General features: G+C 34.9%; 1 protein-coding gene across 1 annotated transcript in view; it reads right to left on the reverse strand.

Moving 5' to 3' along the window:
- The window catches only part of MALRD1 (MAM and LDL receptor class A domain containing 1), a gene marked incomplete at its 3' end in the record, with an annotated part of 94608 nt that overhangs the window by 18836 nt on the left and 60330 nt on the right, over nt 1–15442 (reverse strand). Inside the window, exon 3 of the mRNA XM_008582008.1 lies at nt 10237–10438. Within this exon, the coding sequence (XP_008580230.1) occupies nt 10237–10438 (202 nt within the window). The remainder of the gene's footprint in view (nt 1–10236; nt 10439–15442) is intronic.

Raw genomic sequence — 15442 nt, forward strand, 5'->3', positions numbered from 1 at the left:
CGCTTCCCAAGCGGCGCACTGTAGCAGTGCGCCACTGGGCTGGCCCCCCAAGGTACAAATTCTAAATTCAAACTTAGAAAGTAAATTGAGTTTAAATTTTTACATCTTTATATATAGCTTTTTTTGACGCATAACCATGGCCAAATAAATTTCATTCTTTTCACATTCTTTTCAGATTAATGTCACATTTAAGGAAGGATAGCCATCTTTAATTTTATTTTTTCTAAAATATTTAATGCATTAAACATTTATCTTTATGAACTTATCAAAGGCTGAAAAAGTTTAATAAACATTTTGCATGTAATGAAAATCTAGAACTAACTTTAGTAATATACCTATTACTTAGCTAAGCTAAGCTTTTCTGGAAAAAAAATAAATAAATAAACAGGAGGAAATCTTCTCTAGTCCAAGAAAAACAGATTGCTTATGCTTCCCAGCCCCTTTTCAGAATGTGTTTGTATGTGTGTGTATAAGTTCCTTTATATTTCTTCATTACAGTAGATATGCAAAAATAAAAATCTCTCCTTTATTTGAAGGTAGAAATTACATTAAATTCCATAATTGTTTTTATCAAATGGTACTCAGAACTCAGTCATTCTAGGCCGATCTTTGCAAGGAAACCAGTGAGCCTGTGGTGGATACTGTATTGTACTGCTCAGGTTCTTTCATCAACATCAAGGTGTCCCTTGCCCCAGCTGTTGGGAGGTTAACAGTTGACAACCCATTGTTGAGCCCAGCTCCAGGAATTGCCCCCCAAAGTTATATACCTTCCCAGGAACAGCTCCATTCACTGACTGGTGAATTAGGGATAAAATGGCCCAGGCCCAATACCTCAATGTGGGACATCTCTGAAGGGCCAGTGCAGCTCAAGAGCTCCCCACAGCATCTGCTGAGGCTCTGCTGCACCTGCATCACAGCTCAAACAGACCCCACCACTCTGCCCAGTTCTACTTCCTTTACTCCTTTAAAGGGGAGGTTCCTGAGAGAATTTCCAATGAACTTTCTTCATGGGAATTTGCCTCAGAGTTGGCTTCTCAGGGAACCCAACTTACAACACTATCCAACCATCAAAGCGTATTTTGCTTTAAATTAAATCCCCTCTGTATTGTTTCTCAAATTTTCCACTGAAATATTTTTGATGCAGGAAGAACATGAATTTGCACTCCTAAGGGGAATCTAGGGAGGCTCTTAGCCAGAAGCAATTCTTCATTAGCTCAACATTTCTTTTAAGTCTCGTGTTTTATCCTAATACAAATTTCTGTATTCTACTACATAATGTATCTATGCTTTTGCAATAGAAATGACTTCCTTCAGGTATTCAAATAAGATGAAAACTCCTGGATCATGTCCTATGTTTATCTTTTGACTTGAATGTACTCTAGTGTATACACTTCTTAAGCAGCATGGCTACAGTTTAGAACGTTTTCTTAAAATTTTAATTTTAATAGATTTATTCTTAGGTGTCACCCATGGAGTTACCTATTAAAGGTGAAGTCTCTCATTTAACTCTGTAAAATAGGTACAATATTAACTGTTCTCTCTTTATAATCCGAAAAATCTCAGCTCTACCTTAAACATATACTACTTAGTGAAAGAAGCCAACCTGAAAAGACTTCATACTGTATGATTCCAACTATACGACTTTCAGGAAAAGGCAAGAATATGGAGACAGTAAAAAGATCAGTGGCTGCTAAGATTTAGGGGGTAGGGAATAGGGTGAGGAAGAATGAAGAGGTGACACACAGGAGATATTTAGAGCAGTGAAACTGTTCTGTATGATACCATAATGGTGGGTACATTTGTCAAAATCCATACAACTTTCAACACAAAAAGTGAACCCTAATGTGTACTATGGGCTTCGGGTGATAATGATATGTCAGTGTAAGGTAATCTAATGGATTGTAACAAATGTATCACTCTTGCAGGCATGAATAGTGGGGGAGGTTGTGCGTGGGTGGGGGGTATATGGGAACTCACTGTACTTTCCACTTAATTTTGGATGAACCTAAAACTGCTGTAAAATAGAAAAAATGTTGTATATAAATGTGTAAGAATAAAGCTGTCCACTTTGTTTTCTAATAGATCTTAGAAGGGGGGACAGTGAAATATTTAAGGAAAAAAAACCCACCTGGGATAAGGGGCTTAGGAACTGGCCCTGTTAACTAAGTTAAACATTCTCAGTAACCAAGATATTGCTCTGATTCCACTTTGTTGTGTGCTGTGCAGACAGCTCCAATTCCTGACATTATGGATGTATTTTTGTACTCCCACAGGATAAGTTTCATTGTACACTTATGTTTGGACAGCAGTAAAAATATGTTTATATAGCAATAAAAATAATTTCATACTGATAATTTATAGTGAAATTCAAGTTCTTACGAATTTCATACAAATTCAGTAAAAGCCTAAAGTGCCTAAGGATAACCTGATGGATTTTTATCTTTACGATTAATATGTTTAGTGAAAGCAAAATTAATAGTTTGTTTTGAAAGAAAAATGATATGCACGTGGAAGTTGAGTTTTAAAGAGCAGAAATTAAGTGGCTGTCAAATATTGCCATACTTGGTGACATAGATGGCAAAAGTGCGTATTGTAAAATATAATGCATCTGTTACAAACTGGCAATCATTTGCCTCTGGCAGGTATTTTATTAACAATATTCCTAAGGATCACAAAAAAACTATGAGGAGAGAGGAGGAGGAGAAGATTGTAATGTTTTAGTGGCCATTCCTAAGAACTCTTGGTTTGAGGTTATTTTGAATTATAATTTTATGTGTATATTTTCATAAGAGTACTTCATAAAGTACACAAATATTAATTTATTTTTCCATTTAAAAAATAGTCATCTGTAATGGGGAGCCACAAGAGAAATATTTTCAGCTTCTAAATTCATTTTTATACATGTAATAGCTTAAATACTCCTGGAAAGATGGGACGTAGCCTCTGTTTTGAGTAAAGAAAAAAAGAAGGGTCCGAGCACACGTGGAGAAATGCAGACAGCATGAGGAGGACGTGATGAGTCAGGAGGGCTTGTTTGGCTTGTCAGAGGCTCTGCATGAGCAAAAAGTCAAAAGCCTGACAGGAGAGATAAAAGTGAAGGAAACTGAAAAGTTTACAGACGTTAGATCCAGTGTGGAGGCTGATAAGTATCTGAGAACAGATGCCAAATAGAAAGTGATCATTATTTTCAAAGTGAAAAGCTGCAACTAGCCAAGGCTAAAGCTAAAATAAATATAGGAAAGAGTTGACAGAAATTTGAAATTTATATAAGCATACTTATGCGGACTTACATATGCATTTCTCTCTATATATATGTGCATGTGTGCAAATATGTGTGCATGCATATGCACACCCACACGCAGGTTATTTGAAACCATAAAGCTATTCACTAGTAATAGAAAGACTGAAGGAGAGAGCTGGGCAGTATCCAGGAGCCACTAAGCAAGAGAAAACATGAGATGGCGATAGTGAAGTGAAAACCCTATTATCAGAGTTCTCTCTTTCTCCCAGTATATTCAGAGGCTGCCGACTTGAAAGAAAATCAAGAGCTGAAGAAACAGAATGCATTAAGGGGCCCCAAAAGAGCCATCACTTTTATTCAATATCAGTATTTGCCACAAATATAGAGGATTCCTTCTTAACAAAAATAGTGATACCACTGCAAAGGACTGAAATTACATGAATGATAAATTTTCTGTCTTCATATTACACCAAATAATCTAAGACTTCTGTGAAGGTGGGAAAATACATAAAAATATGCAATGTTAGGGTAGTTGCTGGTCATTTCTTTCTTGTCACGAGGCCTGGAACCCAGAGAGACCCCAGTGGATTACAGATTCATTCCTGTTTATCATTTCCAGATGGTGCTAGAGTTCCAGGTCGAACATATCTGTGTTAGTGTGGCCTTGATTATGTGCAGGGTTGGACCAGGTTATGTACTTGGCTTAGTTTAATGCTGTTGTTCACTGATAGCTCTAGCCCATATTTATTGCAACTTTATTTAATAGCTAAAGAATTCCTCAAATCCTGAACTCTTGACTTCTTACTTTAGGGCCAATATTATTAAATACATTCGTCTTTTAGTTCATTCTTCACATCACTTCCAGCACACATTTCTCAAAGAACACACAAAATGGTTCTCCAATGTCTTATGGGTTAAGTCTATTATTCTTAGTTGGTATCAACAAACCCACTGCTGATTCAGGCACATCTATGCTCATGTTATCCCTCATAAAACTCTAAAATTACAGATGAGATAATTAATATTTCAAACATGACAAGCATTGTACTTTGGTGGAAAAGCTTTCACTTACAGAAATTATGAAGAGGTGTTTTGGCATCAGTCAATTGGTAGATCTTACTCTTGGTATAGAAGGTTTGAGAATGGAGAGTGAGAATCTATCCATCCATCACACAGCCCAAATATATGCCATTGAAGAAAATCTAGGAGTTTTAGGCAATCTGTCTATGAGGGAATAGGTTTCAATTTCATATGCACTTTGAGAACACCCATTCTAATTGTTTTAGGAGGGTCAAATGAGAGAAAAGTCATTCAATGAGGAGAGCAGTGGAGAAGACCATTCAGAAGTCAAATACTATTCTATGGTAGCTTATCAGAGACCATCCAGGCAGAATGTCTCAACTACCTCTGTGATCCAAGCAAACAGGACGGTGACAGGCTGAGATAGCATTGGCACCAATGACAAAGTCAAATATAGCCATGTTTAACTGAAAAGTAAATTTTGAGGAATATGCATAAGTGGCTTAAACTAAAGTTTGGAGCATGGTGTGTGATTGCATCATTATTTAAAAAAAAAACACTTAGTTTGTAAAGACTAATTAGTATTAGCTTTCCTAACAGAAACAATTTAAAATGGTTATATTAAATTGTGTTGGGTTATCTTGTCCTATTAAATAAGATGTGTTCTTGGAGATTGTTGGTCAGACCAGGCCTGCTCAAATATGAAGATATAAGCCAGAATATATGTATATGAAAACCTACAGGAAGTAACCTAGCCAGCATTTTTACATTTGTTGCATTAGAATCAGAAAGAGCAGGAAGGGCAAAAAGCAAGGTCTGGATATTTTGAATCTTGTACTGTCGTCCAAATTGGTCAATCACCATTTCCACCCGGCAGAAAAGACCCAGCCATAGGTTTGTCCCTTCTTTGAGCCCCCCCCCTTTTTTTTTTATCAAAACTTGGTTCTTTCTCTAACCTCAGGTTTTTTTATTTTGAGCAAGTTTATATTAGTGAAAATGAAGACTCAAAGACTCAGACACATACACACGTTCACTCTTTGCTGAGCCAAGAAAGTATTTTGTTGTTTTTGTTTTTTCCCATTTCCAACTATTTCACAAAGAGTAACCTGCCTTTTCTGGGTAAAATGTTTTAACATGCAAATAAGGTGCTATCAGAAAAATTGGTCATTCTGTTAAAGTTACTTATTTTTCTGCTTGAAAAAAAAATCTGTCTTAATATTTAGAATTTTTAGTAAAGCAGAGTCACATTGTAATTCTATTTCTTAGGCAACAAACGAACTTGTTTTTATAAAGTCTGGATGCTTTCCAGCAAACAACATATGTGCTCCTGGGAATCAGGAAAATTGTAATAAAAGTAGATTCTATTAGCCCAAGAGAACAAAACAGGGCCAGATTGATCCTGGCTGTGAAAAGCTCACAGAACCTCTCTGACATACTTGGCCTGGTAAAAACAGTTGGATGCTGAGCATTTCTGATTAAAAATAAGAGTCAGCAAAGGGTATGATAATTTCCAAAAGTGACTAAGAATTTAGGATTTGATTATTGTTTCCATAAGGTAGAAAAATAACTAAGCTACCATATTATATTTTATTTTACATATGCATTATATTACTTATATATTAATGTATATATTACATATATTTACATGGTCAATATATTGTTCACATAAAATATTTATCTTTAAGACAGAGTGTTGAGACAGTGATTTGTGTTTTATCTTCAGGTTTAGTATGAGACACTTGTCAAATCCAGGCTAATGAAGTACAGTTCACACTGGGAATGATTTTTCCATGGTTGTCATTTGGATTTTTTCCCCGTAATTCAACAAAATTCCTTCCAGCCTGATGATCAGCAGGAAACCTAGAAAGAACCACCTCCTAGTATAACAGGCAAGCTCCTCCAAAGGTTGTCAAGCATGGAATGCAGGTTTTGCTTTCTTGAGCCTGCCTGGTATTAGCTTTTAATGCCATTTTCTGGCTCTAGTGTTTTGCCTTCGAATCTAATATCCCTTCTAAGAGTAAAAGAAATGACCCTGTCCTTTGACAAACAGTAAGAACTTCATGAACCACAATAATAGATTTAAAGTCTTATAATAGTCTATGATCCAATAAGTGAATCAGGATTGACTGATAATCATTTTCTTTCAGCTTTTTATACATTCATCAGTATTCATTTTTAAATGAGGCCTTATGAATCACTAACTGAATCGAAATGATAAAAAAATGATTCTTGCATTAAAATCATGTTTTAAATAATTTCTCTAAAACTACGATAATATACAATAGAAGGAATATCTGCTCTATATGATATACTGACTTGAAATTTATTTTATATTTTTCTCAATCAACCTTAAAGTTAAAGATCACTCATTCTTACTAAATTCTAAAAAATCAGGATAACAACAATGAGGATTTTCTGATGTAGAGAAACTAAAAGTGACAGGAAACAAAATATAAACATCACAACATACTCTATAAGATATACCATAGGAGAACTGTAAACTGAAGGCTAAGAAAATGTGAATCAGAGTATGGCTTCATGTGAGGAGGATTAAAGATAAGTTCTTGACAAAGTTGGCTTTTGCTTTGCCCTTGATATTGAAGGGTTTACGCAAGAGGAGATAAAGGGCAGTGTGTTCCCAGACGGAGAAGCAGCAGGACTAAAGTCATGGAGATGAGAGGTCATGAGGCAAGAGTAGCAAAAGGCAAGAAGTCTCATTTAAAGGAATTATTGTACAGACAGAGACAGATAGATATGATAGGAGTCTTACCAAAGGATAGGAAGCTTATTAGCAGGCATCTGTGAGCATCGTAGCATTTTTCTTCTTCTTTATAACTTGTATGAGTTTATGTATTTTCATTAATTTCCTTTTTATTTGGTCTCTCTCCACCATACACCATTAAGGTATAGAGGATTTATTGTTGCTGGTCAGTGTTATAATTTGGCCTAAATGTTGCAGACTTGTCAAGCTTGATTTTGACAAAATGAGAAGCAAAATAGCCAACTTCTTCAAGAACTTATCTTTAATCCTCCCCACATGAAGCTGTACTCTGTTTCACATACTCTTAGGCTTAAGTTTACAGTTCTCCTACGGTATATCTTATAGGGTATTTTGTGATGTGGAAATTAGGTAGGAGAGAGTAATAATAAAACTTTGAAATGTGGACTTAAGATCGGTTAATGTCTGCTTCCCACCAGGACTTTTAATTTTGAGGAAGTAATGCAGGGGCGATTGGAGATTATTTTGAATGATGGCAAGAGAGTAGACAGCCCAGCTTCAGAAAGGAGAATTCAAAAGCGGGGGTATCAGCCAGTTTCACCCTGTGATATCGTCCACCTCACTTGCTTCCTTCTTACTTTTCTGGCTTGGATTCTCAGCCTTTCTTTTGAATTTTGGAGCTGTCTAATATCCTTCCAATAAATTTATTATTATTATTTTTGCTTAAGTTAGCCCAAGTCAGATTTTGTTGCTTTCAGTAAGATATTCCTTCTGTTATCAACACAAGTGAGAAAGATGAGAGGTCCACCTTTCTGGAACTTATGATATAATTGGGACTAGAAGACTAACATGGAGTTTATATGTGTATGTGTGGGGGGTTAATAAACTAGATAAATCAGTTATGTGTCCATTACAGGGATTCTAATGATTAAAAGACCTTGAACTAGAGTTTGGGCAGTAAAATAGAAAAGAAAGCAAAATCTACAGAACTTACTCACTAACCTGTATTGAGAGTAAGGAAATGAAGGAGTAAAAAACAAAGTAACTGGGTTCCAAGCAGATATTTAGAAAAGATACAGTCACTGAAAAATTAATTTAAAAAATTAAAGCATTTCCTAATGGTTAGTTATAAGCAAGAGACTTTTGAGGCTTATCTTATCAACTGGATCAAAAAGTACAAATACCCTTACTTAGGAGTAAATTTTCGTTAACAATATTCTCGATTCAAAATGCTACGTAAGTGTGATCATCCTTTGCCTTGAACTATAGCCTTAGTTTTTATTCTACTATCCATATGGGAGGCAGGTAGCTCCACTGAACCCGAGGCTCATCCCTCTGTCAGTGTGTATGTTGCAGACTTAGTGTAATGAACATTTGAACCCACTTCTTAATTATAAAGTAGATCTCAATTTTCCCAGCTGTACTGGTTTCCCAGGTCTGCCATAACAAATTACTACAAACTGGATGGCTTAAAACAACAGACATTTATTCTACAGTAGTTGTAGAGTCCATAAGTCTGAATGCAAGGTGTTGGCAGGGCCATGCTCCTCAGAAGGCTCTAGAGGAGAACGTGGTCCATGCCTTTCTTTCTGCACTGGTTTTACTGGCCATCCTTGGCATTCCTTGGCTCGTGGATGCATCACTTCAGTCTCTGCCTCCTTCATCATATGGTGTTCTCTCTATGTGTTTGTTTACATGTCTCTTCTCCATAAGGACACCAGTCTTATTAGATCAAGGGTGCACCCTACTCTGATATGACCTCATCTTAACTTACATCTTATTTTCATATGTAAAGACCTTATTTCCAAATAAGGTCACATTCTGAGGTCCTGGGAAGGATACAAACTTTGGGGGAGACACTATTCAACCCAGTATATTACCCAATTCCTATATGGAGATCATCTGATTCCTACCCTCACCCCAGTTGTGTCTAATGGTGTTTTCCCTCTTTTTAGACTCCTGACAAACCTGTGTATGTATGCACAGTATTTTCAACCAGATTATAATTCCACACTCACTGTTGTTTCAAATACTTTACAACTTCTCATAAAGTTTTAAAGTATCAATGTCCTACCAGACCTGCAAAATGTTTCTTCATCACAGAGACAAATGTGAGTCTACTTATTTCAAATGATAGAAGAAAAACAGAAAACACCTTCCACCCTTGGAAACTCACATGGCTAAAGAAAATAGGCTCTATAAAAACAAGTGCATTTCTCTGCTGACTCAGAATTGCTGGAGTTGCTTTATTGTATTGCGTTTGTCTCATTTACAAGATGTCACCCTGGGAATCTAAAATGTTCTTTTTTCATATCAATGTTACTGAAAAACAGGTTCAGGAGGAGTAATCAAGAAATAGAAGGTGTAATGATTATGTGAGATTTTCAACCCTGAGTTTTCAGAGGGGATGACAGGTCCAGAATGTAATCCTGAGAGTGGGGATACTGAGGAAGAACATTTATGAAGGTGCTTGGGATCAGAGGTCAGTATTTTACACAGGCTGTTTCACCTGGAAGTTGAGATTGCCCAGGATTTAGGATCCAGAGGGAAACCATGAGAAGAATATGAACCCAGAGGTGGCCTCACAGAAAAATAACCTTTTGAATAGGGCTGTAAGAACAAAATTTTAAAAGAGGCATTGAGTAGCTAGAAAGACATTGACCCTACTATCCAATATTTCAAAACTGAAGACTTTATAAGAGAACAAACAGTCCCACGTAAGTGGAAGCATCTTAAGCAGCAGAAATTCAGATTTCTTGTTATAAGGTGATATTTTTAGTAAAAGGGTTCATGACAGAACTTTTGCTCTTTTTGAAATAGAGCGAGCATTCTGGATCACACAGTAGAAACAGTTAGGAGAAGGGCAATGGCCCAGGCAAGGGGAAAGGATAATATCGGTAGAGAGGTCAGTCTGGAAGATCATACGTGGCCAGTGGGGCCTTTACCTTGGGCAGTTATTGTGAACATTTGGGAACAAAGAAAGTAGACATTAAAGCTATATTAATGGAACTAAACTTCCTCAGGGTTTCTAAAACAACTTTAGTGCAAAGTTATTTTGTTGCCTAGAGGATTTGATCATTTCATGGCAAAGTTCAAGGGCAGAAAAACTTTAGCTCTTATTCTACATGCTGTTATTCTTCAATGTATGAGTAGGACTGGACTTGGAAATAAATGTAATTCCTCAGAAATGTCCAATTCTTTTGTACTTAGATATTAAAAACAAAACTCATTTCTGTTTTCTGAAGAAATCACTTACCTCCAGACACACACTCAGGAGTGAAAGAGATGTCATCAAGGGCAATAAAGATGTCCTCGTCTCCACTAAGATCAGCTTCAAATGCCACCTTGAATGGACTGTGACTAGAGATAGGTACATATCCATACATCCATCTAGTTCTTTTATTTCCAATCACTGACCACACCAGGATGTTTAGCCCTGATTCTTCAATGACGTACACCTAAAAAATAATAATCAGAAAAAACAACCCTTTATGATTGCACATTAGAGGTATATGGGCATCCAGATGATTGATTAATGAAAGTGAAGTCTCTGGCTATGGGACAGTTGGATACACTGTAGTGTTTTCTATCTATAGACATTGTGGGCTATAAAGTGAATCAATGGACATTATATTCTCTTTGTTAATAGGGTCTCTGTTGACTTTTGTTGTACCATTTTTTTGCATATCAAACTGGACATGATTAAAAACTGTAACCATCTTAAGCATTTAAAAAGCTGAAGGAGATACAAAACTAGAATTTTTTTTTTTTTTTTTTTTTCCTTTTTGCAAGGGCAATAAAGATGTCCTCGTCTCCACTAAGATCAGCTTCAAATGCCACCTTGAATGGACTGTGACTAGAGATAGGTACATATCCATACATCCATCTAGTTCTTTTATTTCCAATCACTGACCACACCAGGATGTTTAGCCCTGATTCTTCAATGACGTACACCTAAAAAATAATAATCAGAAAAAACAACCCTTTATGATTGCACATTAGAGGTATATGGGCATCCAGATGATTGATTAATGAAAGTGAAGTCTCTGGCTATGGGACAGTTGGATACACTGTAGTGTTTTCTATCTATAGACATTGTGGGCTATAAAGTGAATCAATGGACATTATATTCTCTTTGTTAATAGGGTCTCTGTTGACTTTTGTTGTACCATTTTTTTGCATATCAAACTGGACATGATTAAAAACTGTAACCATCTTAAGCATTTAAAAAGCTGAAGGAGATACAAAACTAGAATTTTTTTTTTTTTTTTTCTTGTCTTTTGTCTTTTTCCGTGTCTGGCAACGGATCGCAACCCTCAGTGTTGCCCCCGTACCGGACCGGGGACCGGCAACGGGATCGCAACCCTCGGTGTTGCTCCCGCGCCTCACTCAGCCAGTGAGCGGGAACCGGTCTGTATGTGGGATCCGAACCCTCCGGCAGGAGCGCCGCCGCGCTTCCCAAACGGCGCACTTATCCAGTGCGCCACCGGGCCGGCCCCCAAAACTAGAATTTTTCATTGCTACAGAACTTTGTCTCTGTTAGATTAAGGTTGTATTAACGGAGGAAAAAAGGATCCTCACAATAAATGGATATGAAATTATACAAATCATTTCAGAAGCCTAAGTAATGTGCAGGAAGTATTTAACATTTTGACATATAAGAAGTCTTCCTGGATTAACTAACATAAATAGCCAGCCATTTTTAAAATGCAAGGTCTAACAGATGCAACAAACAAAAAGTAAAATAGAAATAGAATTAGCTAAGAAACCAACACCCATGCTAAGCGATAACATTTTTTAACAGTAAAAGCAATTCGAAGCAAAACCACAAATGTCATTTCTTTAATGCTCTTCAAAAAATCTGTATTTAAACAAGGAAAAAAGGTAAAGCTGAAAAGATATTTTTCTATACTCTCTTTTTGCATCTAAATTTTATAGTTATTTCCTTAGATGCTGAAACTATATATATATATATGATATATAATATATATACACATACATATATATACACACACTCACATATATACATATATATATGTGTGTGTATGTATATACACACACACACACACACACACACACACACACACACACACACACACACATATATGGATTGTAATATACTCCAACAGTCATTTATAAAACCTTTTCTTTAACATGGGAAAAATAAGACCGAGAGAAAAGAAAACACATGGATAGTAATTTTCTTCTATTGCAACAGTGTTTTTTTTCCCAATGACATTTCCTCCTACTGAAAAATCTTACTTTCTTACTTTTTTCTTAGTGTTATAATTTATCTACAGATAATTTATCCTACAAAATATATTCAACATTTATGCTATCAAAAGGAGAGAATAATACCACTCATTTTAATACATATGATGATATTAAATTGATACTCAAGAAATACTGCCAAGAATCACCAAATATTCCACAGCTAGAAATTAAGCATGCTGCCAAAGTCCACCTTTACAAAAAGTCCAAAATCAAGTCAGAAATCCAACTGTTAATGGAAGTTAAACAAAACAAAAATAAATCCAAAAGATCATAGACCAAGGAAAAACTGGAAAACGTGTCCAAAGTTTGCAAACCTGAAATGTGAGACTTTGTCATTATAATCAAATTGAACATTTTGGAAAAGTAGATATTTCCTTAGCAAAAATCACTTTTTATATTGATTCTTCAGTTAATGAAATAAGCTCAGATTCAATACGAAAGGAATTTTGCTCAGTTGACTATTGCCAGTCCTACAAATAAGATCTCATCCCAAGGAATCTCTGTTCAAGGATTTGGTGGATACTTAGTTCTCAAATTCATAATATTTTTTCCCATTTCTTAAAAATTAAAAATAAAAAGATGTCAAGTGTTCAACTTGTTGATAACAGGTTAACTCTACAGAATCTAACTAAAGTGAACTCTACTTGTTGCATAAATTCTGGTTTTCATGACAATGATTTAAAAATAAATGGCTTTATTATATTAATTTTGTAACACTTTTTTTTGGCAAAATCAGTTCAGAAAATGAAAGTACATGAAACTATGGCCCTAATAATCTCTCTCCCTCCCCCAAACTTTAGCATACATGTATTTTATTTATTAATGTATCTATTCTAATTGTTTCTGCAGATCATTTTTTCTCACTGTGTTCAGCCTTTTTCATCTTTAATCAATCCTATATGATCTTGCTGAATACATTTTTTTCCATTTTCTCACTCTTCTTCCCCAAATCCCACTATGATACCTCCTCCCTATCATAAGCATTAAACTCTCCAATTACCGTCACATATGTTATCCCATTATTTGACCCTTCCACTAGCCCAAATTAATTCTGGACAACTTTGCTAACTCACTACTTAATTCAAAGAAACTTTTAAACAAGTTTTTAGGTTGTTTCAATAGTAACATGTATTTATAATGCCAACAATGTATTAAAGTAAATAATTATATGTTATGTCAGCGTTTCTGTGAGCCACAGTGACCCAAGGAAAAATCAGGAGGATTATTTAAGAACTGCGTATAATGCTGCTTTTCAATATGGTTAATGAGATTAATGAAACCTATTAAGGGCTTCCAATGGAAATAATATCCATTGTATTCTGAGGTTGCTTTTTTTTATCATAACCCTCAGAAAAAAGACTTATTTTTAATAACTTTTAAGCATCTATTACTTTGAAAAAGGATTGTTGGTAATATCCTTGAAAAATAATTAACTTTAATTTCATTTCTTTTTAATTTTAAATTTCACTAAACAAATTTTTACCGAAAAGCCAATTCATGTCACAGTAATAATTTAGTATTTGAAATAAACTTTAAAAATATTGATTGCTGGATGAATTTGGCAACTTCTCTTTTGACATTCTAAATTTTGGTTAAACACAGGCCTAATAATATAATAATGGTTAACATTATATAAAGGTACTTCAAAAGCTTTGAAATAATTTATATAATCTTTCAATTCTATTTTTTCCATTAACTTTTTTGAAGTAACCTCATATATTATAAAGAAGCAATTTTTAATCATGATTTTTATTATAAAAGCAATATAAATGCAAAAAACATACACATAAAGATATTAAATTATAATGAAGTTTATATTATATTCAAAGGTTTTATTAAAATCAAAACAACTGCTTTTAATGTAGGACAGAAGAAACTTGAAGATAATTTGCCAAATAAAATCAAAGCATGGAACAAAATAATGATGCCATCTGAATACAAATATTATAATATTATCCCACAAAGTTTAGGTTTTTTTATTTTTTTTAATTTTTGAATGAAGCAACTCCTCAGCATTTATTTAGAACAAAGATTATTTTAAAAGAAAACATTCAACAACAGATATGAAGAGGTAATAGAAAATATGAGTGTTAATAGTTACATTTCAGAATAGTATAACTGTTAGAGACTAGCTGCTTCAGAAATATTCCTGTATCTAGACAGTCCAGGCAAAGTTTAAAAAAAAAACTGATTAGTAGCTTTTCCTGATGTTCCTCTCCTGCATCTGTTCAGAGACTCCAGGTGCCTGCAACATTGAAGGAAGGTCACTGGTGCTGACTTAGAGTCTCTGAGTGGACACCTCTGGATACCAGAAACACTTCATTCACTTTATTAGGTATTTAGATCATTAAAACTAGTGTGTGAAATGCATAAGCAAAAGGAAAATATGACTTTATGTGGCCTCCAAATACTTTCAGTGTTCTCCTGGGGTTCTGCTCTTCAATCACCATTGATAGGGATGCAAGGGGACTGAGTTACTGCCTCATGTTTAGTAGTATATGGTTTCAAACAGTAAATACAGACTAACCTCTAGCCAGAAAAATGTAAAACCTCACAGTAAAGGTCTGTTTACTTAAGTTTCTCTACCTAGTATATCATGTCAGGTTGTCAACAAAAAAATTACAAGGCATACTAAAAGGCAAAAAACATAGTTTGAAGTGACAGAGTAAGAATCTGAACCAGATTCATACATGGTAGAAATGTTCAAATTATTAGGCAGGGAATTCAATATGATTAATAAACTAAGGGCTATACTGGAAAAAGTGGACAACATGCAAGGTGCATGTGTAATGTAATCAGAGAGGTGGAATTACTAAGAAAGAATCAAAAGAAATGCTAGAAATAAAAACACTGTAACAAATGAAGAATGCCTTTGATGGGCATGTCAATAGACTGAACGTGGCAGAGGAAAGAATCAGTGTGTTTGAAGATATGTCAATAGAAAATTCCAAAGCTGACATGGAAAGAGAAAATAGATTGAAAACAATGGAACAGAATATCCAAGAACTGTGGGATGATTATAAAAGGTATGAGGGTATTTCAGAAATTTTATATAAAGATTCATATTATCTTGTAATTCTTTTTTTTATTAATTTTTTTGAAGTACCTTCATACAACACATGCATCATGGGATTACGAGAAGAAGAGAGAAAGAAAAGAAGAAAACTTTAAAGATATAATAAATGAGA

The sequence above is a fragment of the Galeopterus variegatus genome, unplaced genomic scaffold, assembly GCF_000696425.1.
Source record: "Galeopterus variegatus unplaced genomic scaffold, G_variegatus-3.0.2 Scaffold2502, whole genome shotgun sequence".
NCBI lineage: Eukaryota > Metazoa > Chordata > Mammalia > Dermoptera > Cynocephalidae > Galeopterus > Galeopterus variegatus.